Source organism: Entelurus aequoreus, linkage group LG01, assembly GCF_033978785.1.
Source record: "Entelurus aequoreus isolate RoL-2023_Sb linkage group LG01, RoL_Eaeq_v1.1, whole genome shotgun sequence".
In the NCBI taxonomy this organism is placed as follows: Eukaryota; Metazoa; Chordata; class Actinopteri; order Syngnathiformes; family Syngnathidae; genus Entelurus; species Entelurus aequoreus.
Window position 1 is genome coordinate 13509548 of NC_084731.1, and position 23227 is coordinate 13532774.

Consider the following 23227-nt stretch of genomic DNA (forward strand, 5'->3'; position numbering starts at 1 on the left):
TGTCTCATTACAATTTCACACGACTATCACTAATAGGCTTGAAATAATCCCAAATTGAGTCTGTGTGTGTAGACAAAGTGAGAAAAGCCGATCTGATCTCAGCCTTTCTTTCTCCTGTAACTGCTTCCAGTGGAGTCTTTCCCCGCTGAAAACAAATACCAGTTGTGCCCTTCTCCTGTGTCCAGAACACAGCACACCACTGCCCTTAGGCCCTTCTCTGTCCCGGCAGGAAATCTAACCAGCAACAACCTCACTCTAAAAACAATACATGACCTCCTATTCGTATTGGTATGCACACTGATAGTACAGTTACAGTTCTCAATCTGAATTGAACCTTTCTCTCCCCTTTTCTGGAAGAAAGCTGAAATGCGACGGTTTTAAATACCGCTCGTGTTACATACCGTGCACCTGTTAATATAGTTTACTTCCAGCGCCATGTTGATGTGTTTCATCTCCGTCGTTCTGTTTTGGCCTTTCCTGTTTTGCGCCTTCAAGCGTTCTTTTCTCACACACACCAAAGGTTTGGCTGGGATTTGAAACGTCCGAGCTTCAAATACCCTACCTCGTACCAGGAAGGAATGTTTGTCTCTCATCTCATTCTCATCAAACTACTGAGGGCCGTCCGGCGTTGAAGCAAAAAGGACACGTGCATATAAAACGTGGACACTGTTAAATAGGGATCGATTATTCTTGTAAGAAAAAGCTTTGAGGAATAGTCTGTTGCTTCAATATTCTTTTAATGAGTGAAACCAATACAATAGGGAGTGGCCAGAACTTTATACACGCAAACATAGTTTCTGCACTGCAATAGACCGCACAACTTTAAAAAAAAAAATGTTGTATTATTTATGTTAAAAGTGCAATATCTATGAGCATGACGGCAGAAAAAAGATTTATTTCAACCACAGTATCTTTCTTAAAACATGCATATTTAGTTTTATCCGATTACTCGATTATTCAAACAATCTAATCAATAAATTACTCAAATCAACTAACATCAGTGTTTCCCACACATTCATTTATTTGTGGCGGCCCGCCACAAAAGAATTACGTCCGCCACAAATAAAATAAAAATTAAAATAAAAATAAATTTAAAACATTTTTTTTTTTTATGTCCTGTCCAGCTTCTCAGGCAAATCATATAGTTGATGTAGATGTCCATATAGGCTGTTAAGATTTACTTTACAAAAGAGAAGTGTAGGATACTTCTCTTGTTGCCTTATTTGTATTTGACCACTACTGTTTTCTGTTTATTTGTTACTGACTGTGGCAGGACACCTCTGCCTCTGTTTCACTTTATGTTGCTGGTAAATAATATGGTTGTAGTAGTAGGCTAAAGTTAAATTATTTAGTATGCACTAATTAAAGGGGCAGAGCTTTTAGAGACATTTTAGCTTTTATATTTCATAAGATATATTTTTTGTAAGAACCACAATTAATAAATATATTTCAGTGAATAACTTATTGTTCAAATCTGTATATAAATATGTACATAAAGTGTTGTAATTATATTGTACAATGGATGGATGGATGGACGTTTAAAACAAAACTGTTATTATTAATTAGTAAGTATACATTTTTTGAGCCTTTTTAGAGAAAATCATATCATTGTAGTAAATTATGCAAATTACTCGATGATGTCATGGTGACCACGCCCATAGTCACGCCCCCACCACCACAGGCATCTTGGCAGTTTATGGGAAACACTGACTATTAATCGTCTTATTGTGTGGTTGGATAAACAGCACATGTTCCGCTCTACAAATTCAGCTTGTATATGTCACCAACATTAGTATTCTTTTGCCTGATATTCCGATGTATAATAGGACAAGTCCTAACCGTATCAGGGGCTTGTCAGGCTACTGCGCTTTCAAAATCCGCTTCCTCCAAACCAGCAAAAACATCACACGCGTACCATCTTGGCCCAGCTCTAAAAGACCAACATGACTTTCAAAATAATAGTTTACAATTGCCTAGAAACAGTTTTCAAGCAAAAAAGATCCTAACAACTGACTCGAGGAACAATTCCCAACAGAGCACCCCCCCAACGACAAAGGCAACTTTGCAGTTCAATTTAAATATGGTTTCTACTATTTCAAAAAACATCTCCACATCAGACACAACAAAACTCTAGCCAGATGCGTAAAGATTGTGTGTGTGTGTGTGTGTGTGTGTGTGTGTGTGTGTGTGTGTGTGTGTGTGTGTGTGTGTGTGTGTGTTTCCACAGCACAGCTAAACACATACACAAGTGTCTAAAATGCAAACGAGCTGAGAAGTTGTTATGGAGACATAAATCCCAACAGGCTGTGTACTTAGAGGACTGTCTCTAGTGGCTGGCGTCACCCCCGGCAACAGGCTTGCTCCAACAACTAACCAACACCACCTTTCTCCAACCTGGGCCCGTGGTGTGGCACTCGTTTTCACTCTTAAACCATCCTGTTGTTCCGTGTGTTTGCACACGTGGTTAGAAAAGGCCAGAAGCTGACAACACCTGCATAGACTGCGTTTACACTGCAGGCCAAAGTGGCCCCCATCTGATTTGCACCAAATCTGATTTTTCCAGCGGACGGTTTGCACTGCAAGTAATGTGTGATCTTTACCGGACTTCACGTGTGGCCTCGACGTCACTTGCATGAGCAATTCGATGAAGTAAAAACAATGGAAGTTGACCGGATTCCATTAATGAATAAGAAAGGCGCCACTACTACTACAAATTAAAAGTGGACACACCTTAATAATCTGTGCTTTTTACGTAAAAATAAAGTAATATAAAGTATAAATGGATATGTATAGTGCAGGGGTCACCAACCTTTTTGAAACCAAGAGCTACTTCTTGGGTACTGATTAATGCGAAGGGCTACCAGTTTGATACACACTTAAATAAATTGCCAGAAATAGCCAATTTGCTCAATTTACCTTTAACTCTATGTTATTATTAATAATTAATGATATTTACACTTAATTGAACGGTTTAAAAGAGGAGAAAACACGAAAAAAATGACAATTAAATTTTGAAACATAGTTTATCTTCAATTTCGACTGTTTAAAATTCAAAATTCAACCGAAAAAAAGAAGAGAAAAACTAGCTAATTCGAATCTTTTTGAAAAAATTAAAAAAATAATTTACGGAACATCATTAGCAATTTTTCCTGATTAAGATTAATTTTAGAATTTTGATGACATGTTTTAAATAGGTTAAAATCTAATCTACACTTTGTTAGAATATATAACAAATTGGACCAAGCTATATTTCTAACAAAGACAAATCCTTATTTCTTCTAGATTTTCCAGAACAAAATTTTTAAAGAAATTCAAAACACTTTGAAATAACATTTAAATTTGATTTTACAGATTTTCTAGATTTGCCAGAATCATTTTTTTTTATTTTAATCATAATAAGTTTGAAGAAATATTTCACAAATATTCTTTGTCGAAAAAACAGAAGCTAAAATGAAGAATTAAATTAAAATGTATTTATTATTGTTTACAATAAAAAAAAATTACATTGATTTAAATTGTCAGGAAAGAAGAAGAAGGAATTTAAAAGGTAAAAAGGTATATGTGGTTAAAAATCCTAAAATCATTTTTAAGGTTGTATTTTTTCTCTAAAATTGTCTTTCTGAAATTTATGAGAAGCAAAGTAAAAAAATTAATGAATTTATTTAAACAAGTGAAGACCAAGTCTTTAAAATATTTTCTTGGATTTTCAAATTCTATTTGAGTTTTGTCTCTCTTAGAATTAAAAATGTCGAGCAAAGTGAGACCAGCTTGCTAGTAAATAAATACAATTTTAAAAATAGAGGCAGTTCACTGGTAAGTGCTGCTATTTGAGCTATTTTTAGAACAGGCCAGCGGGCTACTCATCTGGTCCTTACGGGCTACCTGGTGCCCGCGGGCACCGCGTTGGTGACCCCTGGTATAGTGTAATATATTTGGGAGGGTTCTAATCTTTTTATGGCTGCTATGTAAACAACTTACACAATGTAAGCAAATACAGGACAGCATACGCCTCAATTCCGGTGTTCTGTCAAATTTGGTTGCTTCTTGCAAGGAACTGCGTAACTCGATATTAACGTCCATTGCAATACGCTACCACGTCATGTTTGCTGCTGGATTTTGTTTTACACACGTGTGCTGGCACGACTTGTCGTAGTTTGGCGGTCACTGAAATTAATATTCCTGTTAAAATGGTGATCAAAACAAAAATGTAAGCTGCCATTGTTTGCGTCAATGTCAACTTCCTCACACTGTATTTGTATACATGCTTAGTGTCCGTTAGTCTAGAATGGGAATTTTGTCACGCTGTAATTGTCTACATGCTTGCTGGTCAAAAATACACATAATTGAAAATCACTATTTATTTGTACACCCGGCAGTTGTTGTCAACGGGTATTTTGTTCCAGGCAAATATTTGAAATAATTGTGCGCAGACATCGACAGAACACTATCGCTATTTCTTTGGAATCAAAGTACCGTATTTTTCGGATTATAAATCGCTCCGGAGTATAAGTCGCACCGGCCGAAAATGCATAATAAAGAAGGAAAAAAACATATATGAGTCGCATTTTTCTGGGAAATTTATTTGATAAAATCCAACACCAAGAATAGACATTTGAAAGGCAATTTAAAATAAATAAAGAATAGTGAACAACAGGCTGAATAAGTGTACGTTATATGAGGCATAAATAACCTACTGAAAACGTGCCTGGTATGTTAACGTAACATATTATGGTAAGAGTCATTCAAATAACTATAACATATAGAACATGCTATACGTTTACCAAACAATCTGTCACCCCTAATCACTAAAATCGATGAAATCTTCTTCCTCTGTGTCGCTTCTAAATAATATTATTTGATATTTTACGGTAAAGTGTTAATAATTTCACACATAAATCGCTCCAGAGTATAAATCGCACCCCCGGCCAAACTATGAAAAAAACTGTGATTTATAATCCGAAAAATACGGTATACAAATATTCATGTATTACATATAGCCTACTATTTGCGCACTATTGACTAGTGATACACCTAAAAAAATTTGGTCGCCGAAAAAATACCTTAGCTCACCGAAGCCGGATGTTGTGATGACTAGGGGTGTAACGGTACGTGTATTTGTATTGAACCGTTTCGGTACGGGGGTGTCGGTTCAGTTCGGAGGTGTACCGAACTGCGTAACGCAAGTTGTGTAAACAATGCACACCGAGGCACAACACACGGCATGCTAGCAGCTAACGGGCTAGGATAGACTGACCATACGTCCTCTTTTCACCGGACATGTCCTCTTTTGCGGAGCTGTCAGGGCGGAGTTCCTTAAATGGCTCAAATGTCCGGCATTTTGAGTTAGGGTTGCGTGTATTTTCAATGTACGTTCAGGGTTAAGAAGGGGTTAAAAACAAAACAAATTGTGCGCGCAGCAGCATTGGTGAGGGAGGGGCAGAGACAGAGAGAGAGAGTTATGATAAACGCGCATGCGTCGTCAGGCTCTGCTTTTTATCCATAGATTTTATTTTTTATTATCTATAGCAGGTGTGTCAAAAGTGTGGCCCGGAGGCCATTTGCGGCCCACAGCTAATGTTTTAAAGGCCCACGGCACATTCTAATAATACTATTAAAATTTTAAAAAAACATAACAAAAGTGAAATAAAAAAGCTTAAAGGTTAAATGTAATTTCAAAAAAGTTGCAATGTTGACTAATAAAACAAAGCTGTTTTTTTTCCTTTCAAACTGTCATTGCTCAAAACATAATATTGAATCAAAATCAATGTTATTATGAATTATTGACCTATCCAAGGTTCCCATTACTTCACATCAAATATTCCACTAAGAAAAATATTTTTGGTGGAAGATTTTGCAAATTTGGTAAATAAATAACTAGGGATGTCCGATAATATCGGCCTGCCGATATTATCGGCCGATAAATGCGTTAAAATGTAATATCGGAAATTATCGGTATCGGGGGTTTTTTTATCTGTATCGTTTTTTTTTGTTTTTGTTTTTTTTTAATTAAATCAACATAAAAAACACAAGATACACTTACAATTAGTGCACCAACCCAAAAAACCTCCCTCCCCCCATTTCTTTCTGTTATCAATATTCTGGTTCCTACATTATATATCAATATATATCAATACAGTCTGCAAAGGATACAGTCCGTAAGCACACATGATTGTGTGTGCTGCTGGTCCACTAATAGTACTAACCTTTAACAGTTAATTTTACTCATTTTCATTAATTACTAGTTTCTATGTAACTGTTTTTATATTGTTTTACTTTCTTTTTTTATTCAAGAAAATGTTTTTAATTTAGTTATCTTGTTTTGTTGGGTTTTTTTTTAAAGTACCTTATCTTCACCATACATGGTTGTCCAAATTAGGCATAATAATGTGTTAATTCCACGACTGCATATATCGGTTGATATCGGTATCGGTAATTAAAGAGTTGGACAATATCGGAATATCAGATATCGGCAAAAACAAAAAAACCAAAAAAAAAAAAAAAAAAAAAAAAAAAAAAAAAAAAAAAAAAAAAAAAAGCCATTATCGGACATCCCTATAAATAACCCAAAAATGTATATTGTTGAACCGAAATTTTTGTGTACCGTTACACCCCTAGTGATGACGTATCCACGCGAATGACATAGTTCGCCCAAAACGGACAAAAAAAGTTGCGTTTCTATTCATACCGAAGTCCCAATTGAAAAGATTCGGTCTACCTCCTAATGCAAAAAGATCAGATTTGAAGCACTTTGGAGCGTTTAGAATCCAATCTGTCACTTGCGGGCAAAACAATCTGATTTGGTGTGCACTGTGCAGTGTAAACGGGGCCCCAGATTGAAATAGGAGTGTCACAGCATCATACATGTAGTTGTATGACACATTTCTGTCCTGTGCGCCCACATGTTGGTGTAGGAGGGGAAATTACACAAGCAGAGTCATTAAGTCCACACACATCCAAATTGGACTAAGGGGCATTCAGGGGCCTCACACAGCGTCTCTCCTAACATTCAGAGCCAGATGTTTTTCCCCCCCTATTAGGAGGACCACAAGGAAACGACCAAAAGAAAAAGTTGCGAACTCTCTGCATAAACCATGTGAGCCATTTTGCAAGGGGGGGGCTCCGACCCCATTCAGGTCCCCACCAGGTAACCATGGCAATGAAGCCCAAGAATGAACGCTTTCATGTCGGGCGCCCTGAACCAGGATTTGGAGGGGGAAATGAGCACGGAGAGAGAAGAGGAGGAGGGAAAATGTTGCTCCAAAATGTACTCCCTAACTTTACAAGCCATACGGTGAGTAAGGGGGGGTGAGAAGTTGCACTTACCGTTTTTGAGTCCAGCTCGTGTCTGTTTTGGGCCAAAACTTTCTCCACGCCGGCCTGGTCCGCGTACGTGACAAACCCGAACCCCCTGGGAGAGACAATCATTGGGTATTTCAAAAAATAACAATCAAGACTGGAGAGAGGGGTCGGACGTCGTGATTGGACGGCGGGGCGCACACGCCTCCCGCTTACCTCGACCTCTTGGTGATGGGATCTCGCATCACCAGGCACTCCTTCACCTCGCCAAATTTGCAGAAGTAGTCCTTCAAGCCCTCTGGGGGGGAGAAACCACAACGTTGCCGGGTGAGACGTGGACGTGGTGTTTATGCAGACCTGGGCAAATTAAGGCCCGGGGGCCACATGCGGCCCGTTAAGCTTTTCAATCTGGCCGGCCGGGCATTCCCAAAAAATGTTTTTATATCTTTAAGATGGAAAGTGTATCTGCCATTATGATGTGCAGTGATGTTTTCTAATGATCGTAAGTCTTGAACTATACAAAGTATTTCTATGGTTGGAATCTGCACTTTTGCATGATATTTTAGTGACTAGTGTTATCCTGATACCAATATTATTTCGATACTTTTCGGTACTTTTCTAAATAAAAGGGATCAGAAAAAACTGCATTATTGGCTTAATTTCAACAAAAAATCTTAGGGACCGGTACTTTTCAGAGGCGGTATGGTACCGAATATGATTCATTAGTATTGCGGTACTATAGTACTGTATTTTTCGGACTATAAGTCGCAGTTTTTTTCATAGTTTGGCCGGGGGTGCGACTTATACTCAGGAGCAACATATGTGTGAAATTATTAACACATTACCATAAAATATCAAATACTATTATTTAGCTTATTCACGGAAGAGACTAGACGTATAAGATTTCATGGGATTTATCGATTAGGAGTGACAGATTGTTTGGTAAACGTATAGCATGTTCTATATGTTATAGTTATTTGAATGACTCTTACCATAATATGTTACGTTAACATACCAGGCACGTTCTCAGTTGGTTATTTATGCCTCATATAACGTACACTTATTCAGCCTGTTGTCCACTATTCTTTATTTATTTTAAATTGCCTTTCAAATGTCTATTCTTGGTGTTGGCTTTTATCAAATAATTTTCCCCAAAAAATCTGACTTATACTCCAGTGCGACTTATATACACTACCGTTCAAAATTTTGGGTCACATTGAAATGTCCTTATTTTTTAAGGAAAAGCACTGTACTTTTCAATGAAGATAACTTTAAACTAGTCTTAACTTTAAAGAAATACACTCTGCTAATGTAGTAAATGACTATTCTAGCTGCAAATGTCTGGTTTTTGGTGCAATATCTACATAGGTGTATAGAGGCCCATTTCCAGCAACTATCACTCCAGTGTTCTAATGGTACAATGTGTTTGCTCATTGGCTCAGAAGGCTAATTGATGATTAGAAAACCCTTGTGCAATCATGTTCACACATCTGAAAACAGTTTAGCTCGTTACAGAAGCTACAAAACTGACCTTCCTTTGAGCAGATTGAGTTTCTGGAGCATCACACTTGTGGGGTCAATTAAACGCTCAAAATGGCCAGAAAAAGAGAACTTTCATCTGAAACTCGACAGTCTATTCTTGTTCTTAGAAATGAAGGCTATTCCACAAAATTGTTTGGGTGACCCCAAACTTTTGAACGGTAGTGTATGTTTTTTTCCTTCTTTATTATGCATTTTCGGCAGGTGCGACTTATACTCCGGAGCGACTTATACTCCGAAAAGTTTTACCCGTATACTGTACAACCCTACTAGTTACTATGGTAATCTACGTCACAGCAGGTCAGACGAGGCACCAAGCAGTGTGGGTGTGGCTTGATTGTAAAATATGTCGATCGAGAGGGGGTGTGACGTTCATATGTTCTCAATATTCCAGTGTTTTGTGGCGGCCCGCCACGAAAGAATTACGTCTGCCACAAATAGATTTTTCGGCTTTTTTTTTTTTTGTCCTGTCCAGCTTCTCAGGCAAATCATATAGTTGATGTAGATGCCCATATAGGCTGTTCAAATTTACTTTACAAAAGAGAAGTGTAGGATACTTCTCTTGTTGCCTTATTTGTATTTGATCACTACTGTTTTCTGTTTATTTGTTACTGACTGTGGCAGGCAGCACGGTGGCAGAGGGGTTAGTGCGTCTGCCTCACAAAACGAAGGTCCTGAGTAGTCGTGAGTTCAATCCCGGCCTCGGGATCTTTCTGTGTGGAGTTTGCATGTCCTCCCCGTGACTGCGTGGGTTCCCTCCGGGTACTCCGGCTTCCTCCCACCTCCAAAAACATGCATCTGGGGATGATTGGCAACACTAAATTGGCCCTAGTGTGTAAATGTTGTCTGTCTATCTGTGTTGGCCCTGCGATGAGGTGGCGACTTGTCCAGGGTGTACCCCGCCTTCTGCCCGATTGTAGCTGAGATAGGCTCCAGCGCCCCCCGCGACCCCGAAGGGAATAAGCGGTACAAAATGGATGGATGGATGACTGTGGCAGGACACCTCTGCCTCTGTTTCACTTTATGTTGCTGGTAAATAATATGGTTGTAGTAGTAGGCTAAAGTTAAATTATTTAGTATGCACTAATTAAAGGGGCAGAGCTTTAAGAGACATTTTAACTTTTATATTTTATAAGATATATTTTTTGTAAGAACCACAATTAATAAATATATTTCAGTGAATAACTTATTGTTCAAATCTGTATATAAATATGTACATAAAGTGTTGTAATTATATTGTAAAATGGATGGATGGACGTTTAAAACAAAACTGTTATTATTAATTAGTAAGTATAAATTTTTTGAGCCCTTTTAGAGAAAATCATATATTGTAGTAAATTATGCAAATTACTCGATGATGTCATGGTGACCACGCCCCCACAGGTATCTTGGCAGTTTATGGGAAACACTGATATTCAGTGTTTTATCGTTCATAGAAATATTTAAAATTCCATTCCGTTTTTAAGGCGGTCTGTCATAACATTTTTAGCATTCAATCAGACTTTATTGTGAGGTTTTGTATTAGTTTTCCTAAAACATAGATATACCGGCCCCCAGACACATTTTTACTCTCTAAATTTGGCCCTCCCGAGTCTAAATAATTGCCCAGGCCTGTGTTTATGCATTGGTGACAAACAAACCAAGCTGGCGGGTGATTGTTGTTGTTGTTGTTAGGAAGGACACCATTGCCGGCAGTATAACACCAAATGGGGGGGGGGGGGGGAGCCGGGCATAGTGGCGGGAATAAACAGTGTGTGTGTGTGTGCAGCAAAACAACACGCCATCAATGTGTAAACTTAGAAATGGATCATCGATCGTTACATATTAGACGTGGCGTGGACAGTGTGCGGGGAAAGGACACGCAAGTGTGTGTTTGCCACGCTAATCCTCGCGTCTCGGCAAGTCTAAATCCTCAGAGCTGATCCTCGCCGAGCAGAAAAAGCGTTGAACTATTTGCAGTTTTTCATGCATGCATGCGTGCGTGTGTGCATAAAGTAGCATGCGGGACATCTCACCTTGCGTCGTCTGCCAACTCAGACCCCCGATGAACATTTTGCTGAATGAGAGAAAGACAAGCGGTAAGTCAGGGAGGGCAACAACACGCGTGTTCCTTACAAGCACCACGCCGTCGTGTGTGAGAGAGAGAGAGCATCATCATCAAAGTAGTCAAAAAAGAATCGGCCATGTTGCCAGGTCCCCCCCTACGGGCCGGCGGGTATAATCCCCCCGGAGGACGAGGCCAAAAGACGGGCTACAGTGTCCTGCCGGGGAGGACGATGGAGGTTGGAAAGGAGAGGAGCTCCGTGCGGGTCCATCCCACACCTATCCTTACCGACACGCACACGCCAGCGTGCTCGTCTTTTGTCTCGGCACCGACTCAAACTCGTTAAAAAGTCCAAGGTGAACTCGGCAAACGGGCGGGAAAAGGCGGTTGTTCGTTTTGGCTTTTTTTTTTTTTTTCGTCCATTTTTTTTTTTTTTTTACCATGGGTCGTGGGGGGAGTTGTCCGTGCCGGACGACAGGCTGCTCGGGCTCCCTTCCGTGTCCATGCCGCTCTCCGCTGCTGTATATCCCGCACCGAGGAGAGCCAGTGAAGCTCCGCCGCTTTGCTGCTCCAGACTCGGGGGGGGTGGGGCGCCTAATCGGAGGAGCGGTGCGCACGCACACACACGCGAGGACTCATGGCGATAGGCTCCGCCCCCACCCCCTTGTCGCCAAGCCAGGCCTCGGAGCCCCGCCCCCCTGGTGCGCGCCGCCGAGCTTGCCTCTATTCATGCTTGCCACTGGCGCGCGCGCCCGCTCGCTAGTGTTTCCCTCTGCTGACGTCATTGCCCCATCACAACATTTCTTTGACATGTTTCCTTCTACACGCCAGCCTCTCTTTTTACCACGACCATCTTAACCCCTCACCACGGGAGCATGAACAGGCGATTTCGTCACACGTTTTTTTGTTTTGTTTTGATGCATTAGTGAGAGTGGGAAATCATGGCTTCCTGTGCTGCAAGGTCAAGTGTAAGGTGGATGGAGGATTGGGCATTTGCGGCCAAACTAACATGAATCTGGTGGAAAACTCCTTAAACAGCATTACTTTGACCTTTTTACTGGGGAAAAATGCACTTATTGTTTAATCTATAAATATATCTGTTAGGGATGTCCGATAATGGCTTTTTGCCAATATCCGATATTCCGATATTGTCCAAATCTTTAATTACCGATATCAACCGATACCGATATATACAGTCGTGGAATTAACACATTATTATGCCTAATTTGGACAACCAGGTATGGTGAAGATAAGGTACTTTTTTTTTAAAAATAATAAAATAAAATAAGATAAATAAATTAAAAACATTTTCTTGAATAAAAAAGAAAGTAAAACAATATAAAAACAGTTACATAGAAACTAGTAATTAATGAAAATGAGTAAAATGAACTGTTAAAGGTTAGTACTATTAGTGGAGCAGCAGCACGCACAATCATGTGTGCTTACGGACTGTATCCCTTGCAGACTGTATTGATATATATTGATATATAATGTAGGAAGCACAATATTAATAATAGAAAGAAGCAACCCTTTTGTGTGAATGAGTGTGAATGGGGGAGGGAGGTTTTTTGGGTTGGTGCACTAATTTTTATGTTGATTTAATAAAAAAATAAAAATAAAACAACACCGATAATTTTCGATAGTACATTTTAAAGCATTTATCGTCCGATAACATCGGCAGGCCGATATTATCGGACATCTCTAATATATGTGCTTTATGGTTGACACAAACATTCATTATTGTTGCAGTTCTAAAGATTTGACAGTTAAGTAGACATGGGGCGATATCAATAATTCAATGAATCGACATGACGAGTTGAAACTAGGGATGTCCGATAATATCGGGCTGCCGATATTATCGGCCGATAAATGCTTTAAAATGTAATATCGGAAATGATCGGTATTTTTTGTTTGTTTTTAATTAAATCAACATAAAAACACAAGATACACTTACAATTAGTGCACTAACCCAAAAAAAAACCCTCCCCCATTTACACTCATTCACACAAAAGGGTTGTTTCTTTCTGTTATTAATATTCTGGTTCCTACATTATATATCAATATATATCAATACAGTCTGCAGGGATACAGTCCGTAAGCACACATGATTGTGCGTGCTGCTGCTCCACTAATAGTACTAACCTTTAACAGTTAATTTGACTCATTTTCATTCATTACTAGTTTCTATGTAACTGTTTTTATATTATTTTACTTTCTTTTTTATTCAAGAAAATGTTTTTAATTTATTTATATTATTTTATTTTATTAATTTTTAAAAGAAGGACCTTATCTTCACCATACCTGGTTGTCCAAATTAGGCATAATAATGTGTTAATTCCACGACTGTATATATCGGTATCGGTTGATATCGGTATCGGTAATTAAGAGTTGGACAATATTGGAATATCGGATATCGGCAAAAAAGCCATTATCAGACATCCCTACTAGAAATATATCTGTGCTTTATGGTTGACACAAACATTCATTATTGTTGCAGTTCTAAAGATTTGACAGTTAAGTAGACATGGGGCGATATCAATAATTAAATGAATCGAACAATAGATTAAAATGAACCCGATAACTTTGCCAGCCTGGATGATCGGCATGTGCATGCCTCGTTTAAATGTTAACATGAAAACAGGAGACATTAACGTCTTTCCACATTAATAAACATCAATGTAAAGTTGTACAAAGACATTACCGTCTAAACAACTGAGATACAGTGTTCATGTTAAACATAAAATGCTGTTTTTGCACAAAGTTATCGACATGACGAGTTGAAACTAGGGATGTCCGATAATATCGGGGCTGCCGATATTATCAGCCGATAAATGCTTTAAAATGTAATATCGGAAATTATCGGTATTTTTTTTTAAATTTTTTTTATTTAATTAAATCAACATAAAAAACACAAGATACACTTACAATTAGTGCACCAACCCAAAAAACCTCCCTCCCCCATTTACACTCATTCACACAAAAGGGTTGTTTCTTTCTGTAATTAATATTCTGCTTCCTACATTATATATCAATATATATCAATACAGTGTGCAAGGGATACAGTCCGTAAGCACACATGATTGTGCGTGCTGCTGGTCCACTAATAGTACTAACCTTTAACAGTTAATTTGACTCATTTTCATTCATTACTAGTTTCTATGTAACTGTTTTTATATTGTTTTACGTTCTTTTTTATTCAAGAAAATGCTTTTAATTTATTTATATTATTTTATTTAATTAATTTTTAAAAAAAGGACCTTATCTTCACCATACCTGGTTGTCCAAATTAGGCATAATAATGTGTTAATTCCACGACTGTATATATCGGTATCGGTTGATATCGGTATCGGTAATTAAGAGTTGGACAATATTGGAATATCGGATATCGGCAAAAAAGCCATTATCAGACATCCCTACTAGAAATATAGCTGTGCTTTATGGTTGACACAAACATTCATTATTGTTGCAGTTCTAAAGATTTGACAGTTAAGTAGACATGGGCCGATATTCAATAATTAAATTAATCGAACAATAGATTAAAATGAACCCGATACCATTTGCCAGCCTGGATGATCGGCATGTGCATGCCTTGTTTAAATGTTAACATGAAAACAGGAGACATTAACGTCTTTCCACATTAATAAACGTCAATGTAAAGTTGTACAAAGACATTACCGTCTAAACAACTGAGATACAGTGTTCATGTTAAACATGAAGTGCTGTTTTTGCACAAAGTTATCGACATGACGAGTTGAAACTGACGGTAGTGATATGCGGATCGACCGTCGATACCAGATCTTTATGCTCTACTATCGATCCTCAAATCCTGCTATGGACTGGACTCTTACTATTATGTTAGATCCACTATGGACTGGACTCTCACAATATTATGTTAGATCCACTATGGACTGGACTCTCACACTATTATGTTGGATCCACTATGGACTGGACTCTCACACTATTATGTTAGATCCACTATGGACTGGACTCTCACTATTATGTTAGATCCACTATGGACTGGACTCTCACTATTATGTTAGATCCACTATGGACTGGACTCTCACACTATTATGTTAGATCCATTATGGACTGGACTCTCACTATTATGTTAGATCCACTATGGACTGGACTCTCACTATTATGTTAGATCCTCTATGGACTGGACTCTCACACTATTATATTAGATCCACTATGGACTGGACTCTCACACTATTATGTTAGATCCAGTATGGACTGGACTCTCACTATTATGTTAGATCCTCTATGGACTGGACTCTCACACTATTATGTTAGATCCACTATGGACTGGACTCTCACTGTTATGTTAGATCCACTATGGACTGGACTCTCACACTATTATGTTAGATCCACTATGGACTGGACTCTCACACTATTATGTTAGATCCACTATGGACTGGACTCTCACACTATTATGTTAGATCCACTATGGACTGGACTCTCACTATATGTTAGATCCACTATGGACTGGACTCTCACACTATTATATTAGATCCACTATGGACTGGACTCTCACACTATTATGTTAGATCCACTATGGACTGGACTCTCACTATTATGTTAGATCCACTATGGACTGGACTCTCACACTATTATGTTAGATCCACTATGGACTGGACTCTCACACTATTATGTTAGATCCACTATGGACTGGACTCTCACACTATTATGTTAGATCCACTATGGACTGGACTCTCACTATTATGTTAGATCCTCTATGGACTGGACTCTCACTATTATGTTAGATCCACTATGGACTGGACTCTGGAGCAAATGAGCAGAGAGAGGTCATGTGATATTGGAAAACGTGACAGTATGCTGCAGTACCTTTCTGGTCAGTAGGTTTTCAATCGCATAATCTAGGTGTGTCAGGCCGACTTTTGAAAAGCCATACTTGATCGTATGAAGGTGTTTCCATGGGTTGTAGAATGCTTCTTTTGAGACTAATTAGGATACAAAACCCAAAAGCAGTGAAGTTGTCACGTTGTGTAAACGGTAAATAAAAAGAGAATACAATGATTTGCAAAACCTTTTCAACTTATATTCAATTGAATAGACTGCAAAGACAAGATACTTAACGTTCGAACTGGAAAACTTTGTTATTTTGTGCAAATATTAGCTCATTTGGAATTTGATGCCTGCAACTTGTTTCAAAAAAGCTGGCACAAGTGGCAAAAAAGACTGAGAAAGTTGAGGAATGCTCATCAAACACTTATTTGGAACATCCCACAGGTGAACAGGCTAATTGGGAACAGGTGGGTGCCATGATTGGGTATAAAAGCAGCTTCCATGAAATGCTCAGTCGTTCACAAACAAGGACGGGGCGAGGGTCACCACTTTGTCAACAAATGCCTGAGCAAATTGTTTAAGAACAACATTTCCCAACCAGCAATTGCAAGGAATTTAGGGATTTCACCATCTACGCTCCGTAATATCATCAAAAGGTTCAGAGAATCTGGAGAAATCACTGCACGTAAGCAGCGAGGCTGAAAACCAACATCGAATGCCCGTGACCTTGGATCCCTCAGGCGGTACTGCATCAAAAACCAACATCAGTGTGTAAAGGATATCACCACATGGGCTCAGGAACACATCAGAAACCCACTGTCAGTAACTACAGTTGGTCGCTACATCTGTAAGTGCAAGTTAAAACTCTACTATGCAAAGTGAAAGCCATTTATCAACAACACCCAGAAACGCCGCCGGTTTCGCTGGGCCTGAGGTCATCTAAGATGGACTGATGCAAAGTGGAAAAGTGTTCTGTGGTCTGACGAGTCCACATTTCAAATCGTTTTTGGAAACTGTGGACGTCGTGCCCTCCGGACCAAAGAGGAAAAGAACCAACCCGATTGTTTTAGGCGCACATTTGAAAAGCCAGCATGTGTGATGGTATGGGGGTGTATTAGTGCCCAAGACATGGGTAAATTACACATTTGTGAAGGCACCATTAATGCTGAAAGGTACATACAGCTTTTGGAGCAACAAATGTTGCCATCCAAGCAACGTTACCATGGACGCCCCTGCTTATTTCAGCAAGACAATGCCAAGCCACGTGTTACATCAACGTGGCTTCATAGTAAAAGAGTGCGGGTACTAGACTGGCCTGCCTGTAGTCCAGACCTGTCTCCCATTGAAAATGTGTGGCGCGTTATGAAGCCTAAAATATGAGAAGGGAGACTGTTGAACAACTTAAGCTGTACATCAAGCAAGAATGGGAAAGAATTCTACTTCAAAAATGTGTCTCCTCAGTTCCCAAACATTTACTGAGTGTTGTTAAAAGGAAAGGCCATGTAACACAGTGGTAAAAATGCCCCTCTGATAACTTTTTTGCAAATTGTTGCTAACATTAAATTCAATTCATGATTATTTCCAAAAAAAATGAAGTTTCTCAGTGTGAACATGAAATATCTTGTCTTTGCAGTCTATTCAATTGAATATACCGGTAAGTTGAAAAGGATTTGCAAATCATTGTATTCTCTTTTTATTTACCATTTACACAACGTGACAACTCCACTGCTTTTGGGTTTTGTAGAAATCAGACTGAATTAGTGCATGGAAACGTAGTCAGTGTTTTGTTGCTTTCTGAGTTCCTGCTACACTCGTTACTTTTCTTCTACCTGGTACCCTAGCAGAGACCGCCTGCTTGCACTTTGCATCCTGGATTCACGTCAACAGCCGACATGCGGCAGCGTCACAGATATATATTTTTTTACCATAAACAATGTTTTTTTGTAGTTACTGAACCAAAGGCGAATGTGAATGTTGACATTTCTCTCAAGAGTCGTGAGGCAGGAACCCAAGAAGCAAGGCAGATCAGTTTCACAAAAAAACAAAGGGTTTATTCCACAGAAGCTGACAAGGAAAAATGGCCACAAAAAAAAGTCCCAACAAAAAGTGAAGCATGAGGCTTGGAAGAAACACAAAGTACAACAAAAAGCAAACAAGAGAGAAAGTACAAACCCCGTTTCCATATGAGTTGGGAAATTGTGTTAGATGTAAATATAAACGGAATACAATGATTTGCAAATCATTTTCAACCCATATTCAGTTGAATATGCTACAAAGACAACATATTTGATGTTCAAACTGATAAACATTTTCCTTTTTTTGCAAATAATCATTAACTTTAGAATTTGATGCCAGCAACACGTGACAAAGAAGTTGGGAAAGGTGGCAATAAATACTGATAAAGTTGAGGAATGCTCATCAAATGCTTATTTGGAACATCCCACAGGTGTGCAGGCAAATTGGGAACAGGTGGGTGCCATGATTGGGTATAAAAGTAGATTCCATGAAATGCTCAGTCATTCACAAACAAGGATGGGGCGAGGGTCACCACTTTGTCAACAAATGTGTGAGCAAATTGTTGAACAGTTTAAGAAAAATTGCAAGGAATTTAGGGATTTCACCATCTACGCTCCGTAATATCATCAAAGGGTTCAGAGAATCTGGAGAAATCACTGCACGTAAGCAGCTAAGCCCGTGACCTTCCATCCCTCAGGCTGTACTGCATCAACAAGTGACATCAGTGTGTAAAGGATATCACCACATGGGCTCAGGAACACTTCAGAAACCCACTGTCAGTAACTACAGTTGGTCGCTACATCTGTAAGTGCAAGTTAAAACTCTCTAATGCAAGGCGAAAACCGTTTATCAACAACACCCAGAAACGCCGTCGGCTTCGCTGGGCCTGAGCTCATCTAAGATGGACTGATACAAAGTGGAAAAGTGTTCTGTGGTCTGACGAGTCCACATTTCAAATTGTTTTTGGAAACTGTGGATGTCGTGTCCTCCGGACCAAAGAGGAAAAGAACCATCCGGATTGTTATAGGCGCAAAGTGGAAAAGCCAGCATGTGTGATGGTATGGGGGTGTATTAGTGCCCAAGACATGGGTAACTTACACATCTGCGAAGGCGCCATTAATGCTGAAAGGTACATACAGGTTTTGGAGCAACATATGTTGCCATCCAAGCAACGTTACCATGGACGCCCCTGCTTATTTCAGCAAGACAATGCCAAGCCACGTGTTACATCAACGTGGCTTCATAGTAAAAGAGTGCGGGTACTAGACTGGCCTGCCTGTAGTCCAGACCTGTCTCCCATTGAAAATGTGTGGCGCATTATGAAGCCTAAAATAGCACAAGGGAGACCCCCGGACTGTTGAACAACTTAAGCTGTACATCAAGCAAGAATGGGAAAGAATTCCACCTGAGAAGCTTCAAAAATGTGTCTCCTCAGTTCCCAAACCTTTACTGAGTGTTGTTAAAAGGAAAGGCCATGTAACACAGTGGTGAACATGCCCTTTCCCAACTACTTTGGCACGTGTTGCAGCCATGAAATTCTAAGTTAATTATTATTTGCCAATAAAAAATAAAGTTTATGAGTTTGAACATCAAATATCTTGTCTTTGTAGTGCATTCAACTGAATATGGGTTGAAAAGGATTTGCAAATCATTGTATTCCGTTTATATTTACATCTAACACAATTTCCCAACTTGTATGGGAACGGGGTTTGTACAACAGAAGCAACAACTGGGAATGAACAGTAAATAGTCCACCAAGAAAAAGCGAAGCAATACTACTTGGGAAAAAGGGTAACTAAAAAATATGGCCTGAAAAAGTAGCAACAAAACAAGGGTGAGGTAGCAAAAGTACAAAACAAATGGAAGATACTTGCATACACCAGGAGCTCAAAGACACAAAAGACAGAACATCCAAGTAAGGAACTATCTTAGTACGCAACGGACCTTGATCGTCTGGCAAAAAGAAGATATGAGCCAAAAAATGAAACCACGCTATGGAGTAGATCCCTATTCTTGATCAAAAACAGACTTGTCGAGTAAAATCAAGGATTATCTGTCTGTGGCGTTCCCCAACATATCAAACTATCTTGTGCTCCAGGCGTCATTCTACACGGCAAGACGGATAAGAAATTGGAAAAGCATGGAGGTCTACAACTTCTTTGTCAAGGACTTTGGCATCAAGTCTCTCCAGGACAAATTTGCATGGTAAGGTTGCATTTCAGGTTGCTGCCAGCCGTGACTTCAAACTAACAATTCCTGAATCATCACCATACATGATTCTTGTTCTGTTGTCATGTGACACGTTTGTGTACAAAATACTCAAAAGGGAAGACGTAGAAGTTACCTTTCCGGACAAAGTACCATTGACCCTGACGTGTTAGTTTCTGTTTGTTAAAGGCCTACTGAAAGCCACTACTACCGACCACGCAGTCTGATAGTTTATATATCAATGATGAAATCTTAACATTGCAACACATGCCAATACGGCCGGGTTAACTTATAAAGTGCAATTTTAAATTTCCCGCGAAACTTCCAGTTGAAAACGTCTATGTATGATGACGTATGCGCGTGACGTCAATCGTTGAAACGGAAGTATTGGGACACCATTGTATCCAAAACAAAAAGCTCTGTTTTCATCGCAAAATTCCACAGTATTCTGGACATCTGTGTTGGTGAATCGTTTGCAATTTGTTTAATGAACAATGGAGACTGCAAAGAAGAAAGTTGTAGGTGGGATCGGTGTATTAGCGGCTGGCTGCAGCAACACAACCAGGAGGACTTTGAGATGGATAGCAGACGCGCTAGCCGACGCTAGCCGCCGACCGCATCGATGATCGGGTGAAGTTCTTCGTCGCTCCGTCGATCGCTGGAACGCAGGTGAGCACGGGTGTTGATGAGCAGATGAGGGCTGGCTGGCGTAGGTGGATAGCTAATGTTTTTAGCATAGCTCTGTGAGGTCCCGTAGCTAAGTTAGCTTCAATGGCGTCGTTAGCAACAGCATTGTTAACCTTCGCCAGGCTGGAAAGCATTAACCGTGTAATTACAGGTCCATGCGTGGCGCTCCAGACTATAATTGATAGCTGTGGTCTTGCACAAATAATAAATGAACCCACGCATCGCAACGGTAATACGATAGATCTAGTGCTTCTCAGGGGTGTCACCACCTCTAAAGTTACGATACTCCCGTACACTAAAGTAATGTCCGATCATTACCTTATAAAATTTGAAGTTCTGACTCATTGTCAACAAACTAATAATAATAATAATAACTACTATAGCAGCCGCAACATTAATGCTGCCACAACGACGACTCTTGCTGACCTACTGCCTTCGGTAATGGCACCATTCCCAAATTATGTAGGCTCTATTGATAACCTCACTAACAACTTTAACGACGCCCTGCGCGACACCATTGATATTGTAGCACCGCTAAAGCTAAAAAGGGCCCCTAAAAGGCGTACCCCATGGTTTACAGAAGAAACTAAAGCCCATAAATGATCATGTAGAAAGCTGGAACGCAAATGGCGTGCGACTAAACTTGAGGTTTTCCATCAAGCATGGTGTGATAGTTTAATAACTTATAAACGCATGCTTACCTCAGCTAAAGCTAAATATTACTCAAATCTCATCCACCTCAACAAAAATGATCCTAAATTTTTGTTTAGTACAGTAGCATCGCTAACCCAACAAGGGACTCCTCCCAGTAGCTCCACCCACTCAGCAGATGACTTTATGAATTTCTTTAATAAGAAAATTGAAGTCATTAGAAAAGAGATGAAAGACAATGCAGCCCAGCCACAACTGGGTTCTATTAACACAAATACGACTGTATATACGACGGACACTGCCCTCCAAAATAGTTTCTCTCTCTTTGATGAAATAACATTGGAGGAATTGTTAAAATGTGTAAATGAGACAAAACAAACAACATGTTTACTTGACCCAATTCCTGGGAAACTTATCAAGGAGCTTTTTGTTTTATTAGGTCCATCAGTGTTAAATATTATAAACTTATCACTTTCCTCTGGCACTGTTCCCCTAGCATTCAAAAAAGCGGTTATTCATCCTCTACTCAAAAGACCTAACCTCGATCCTGATCTCTTGGTAAACTACCGGCTGGTGTCCCACCTTCCGTTTACCTCGAAAATCCTCAAAAAAATTGTCGCACAGCAGCTAAATGAACACTTAGCGTCTAACAATCTCTGTGAACCTTTTCAATCCGGTTTCAGGGCAAATCACTCTACGGAGACAGCCCTCGCAAAAATGACTAATGATCTATTGCTAACGATGGATTCTGATGCGTCATCTATGTTGCTGCTTCTTGATCTTAGCGCCGCTTTCGATACTGTTGATCATAATATTTTATTAGAGCGTATCAAAACGCGTATTGGGATGTCAGACCTAGCCTTGTCTTGGTTTAACTCTTATCTTACTGACAGGATGCAGTGTGTCTCCCATAACAATGTGACCTCGGACTATGTCAAGGTAACGTGCGGAGTTCCCCAGGGTTCGGTTCTTGGCCCTGCACTCTTTAGTATTTACATGCTGCCGCTAGGTGACATCATACGCAAATACGGTGTTAGCTTTCACTGTTATGCTGATGACACCCAACTCTACATGCCCCTAAAGCTGACCAACACGCCGGATTGTAGTCAGCTGGAGGCGTGTCTTAATGAAATTAAACAATGGATGTCCGCTAACTTTTTGCAACTCAACGCTAAAAAAACGGAAATGCTGATTATCGGTCCTGCTCAACACCGACATCTATTTAATAATACCACCTTAACATTTGACAACCAAACAATTACACAAGGCGACTCGGTAAAGAATCTGGGTGTTATCTTCGACCCAACTCTCTCGTTTGAGTCACACATTAAGAGTGTTACTAAAACGGCCTTCTTTCATCTCCGTAATATCGCTAAAATTCGTTCCATTTTGTCCACAAGCGATGCTGAGATCATTATCCATGCGTTCGTTACATCTCGTCTCGATTACTGTAACGTTTTATTTTCGGGTCTCCCTATGTCTAGCATTAAAAGATTACAGTTGGTACAAAATGCGGCTGCTAGACTTTTGACAAAAACAAGAAAGTTTGATCATATTACGCCTATACTGGCTCACTTGCACTGGCTTCCTGTGCACCTAAGATGCGACTTTAAGGTTTTACTACTTACGTATAAAATACTACACGGTCTAGCTCCTGCCTATCTTGCCGATTGTATTGTACCATATGTCCCGGCAAGAAATCTGCGTTCAAAGAACTCCGGCTTATTAGTGATTCCCAGAGCCCAAAAAAAGTCTGCGGGCTATAGAGCGTTTTCTATTCGGGCTCCAATACTATGGAATGCCCTCCCGGTAAAAGTTAGAGATGCTACCTCAGTAGAAGCATTTAAGTCTCATCTTAAAACTCATTTGTATACTCTAGCCTTTAAATAGACTCCCTTTTTAGACCAGTTGATCTGCCGTTTCTTTTCTTTTCTTTGCTACTCTGCTCCCAACCCGGGGTGGACCGCTAGCCTGTTCATC

The 23227-nt window shown here is 39.6% G+C and overlaps 1 protein-coding gene across 2 annotated transcripts in view; it reads right to left on the bottom strand.

Annotated features, from left to right (window-relative positions):
- Window positions 1–23227, bottom strand: part of LOC133648165 (RNA-binding protein Musashi homolog 1-like) — a 109916-nt gene that overhangs the window by 81389 nt on the left and 5300 nt on the right. Inside the window, exons 1-4 of one of the 2 annotated variants that reach the window (XM_062043968.1) lie at window positions 11320–11513; window positions 10851–10891; window positions 7513–7594; window positions 7324–7408 (exon numbers count right to left, since the gene is read on the bottom strand). In XM_062043968.1, the coding sequence (XP_061899952.1) occupies window positions 7324–7408; window positions 7513–7594; window positions 10851–10891; window positions 11320–11384 (273 nt within the window). In that variant the 5' untranslated portion in view covers window positions 11385–11513. Of the gene's footprint in view, window positions 1–7323; window positions 7409–7512; window positions 7595–10850; window positions 10892–11319; window positions 11514–23227 lie in introns of those variants that run through there. The other variant, XM_062043978.1, reaches the window with a different exon arrangement.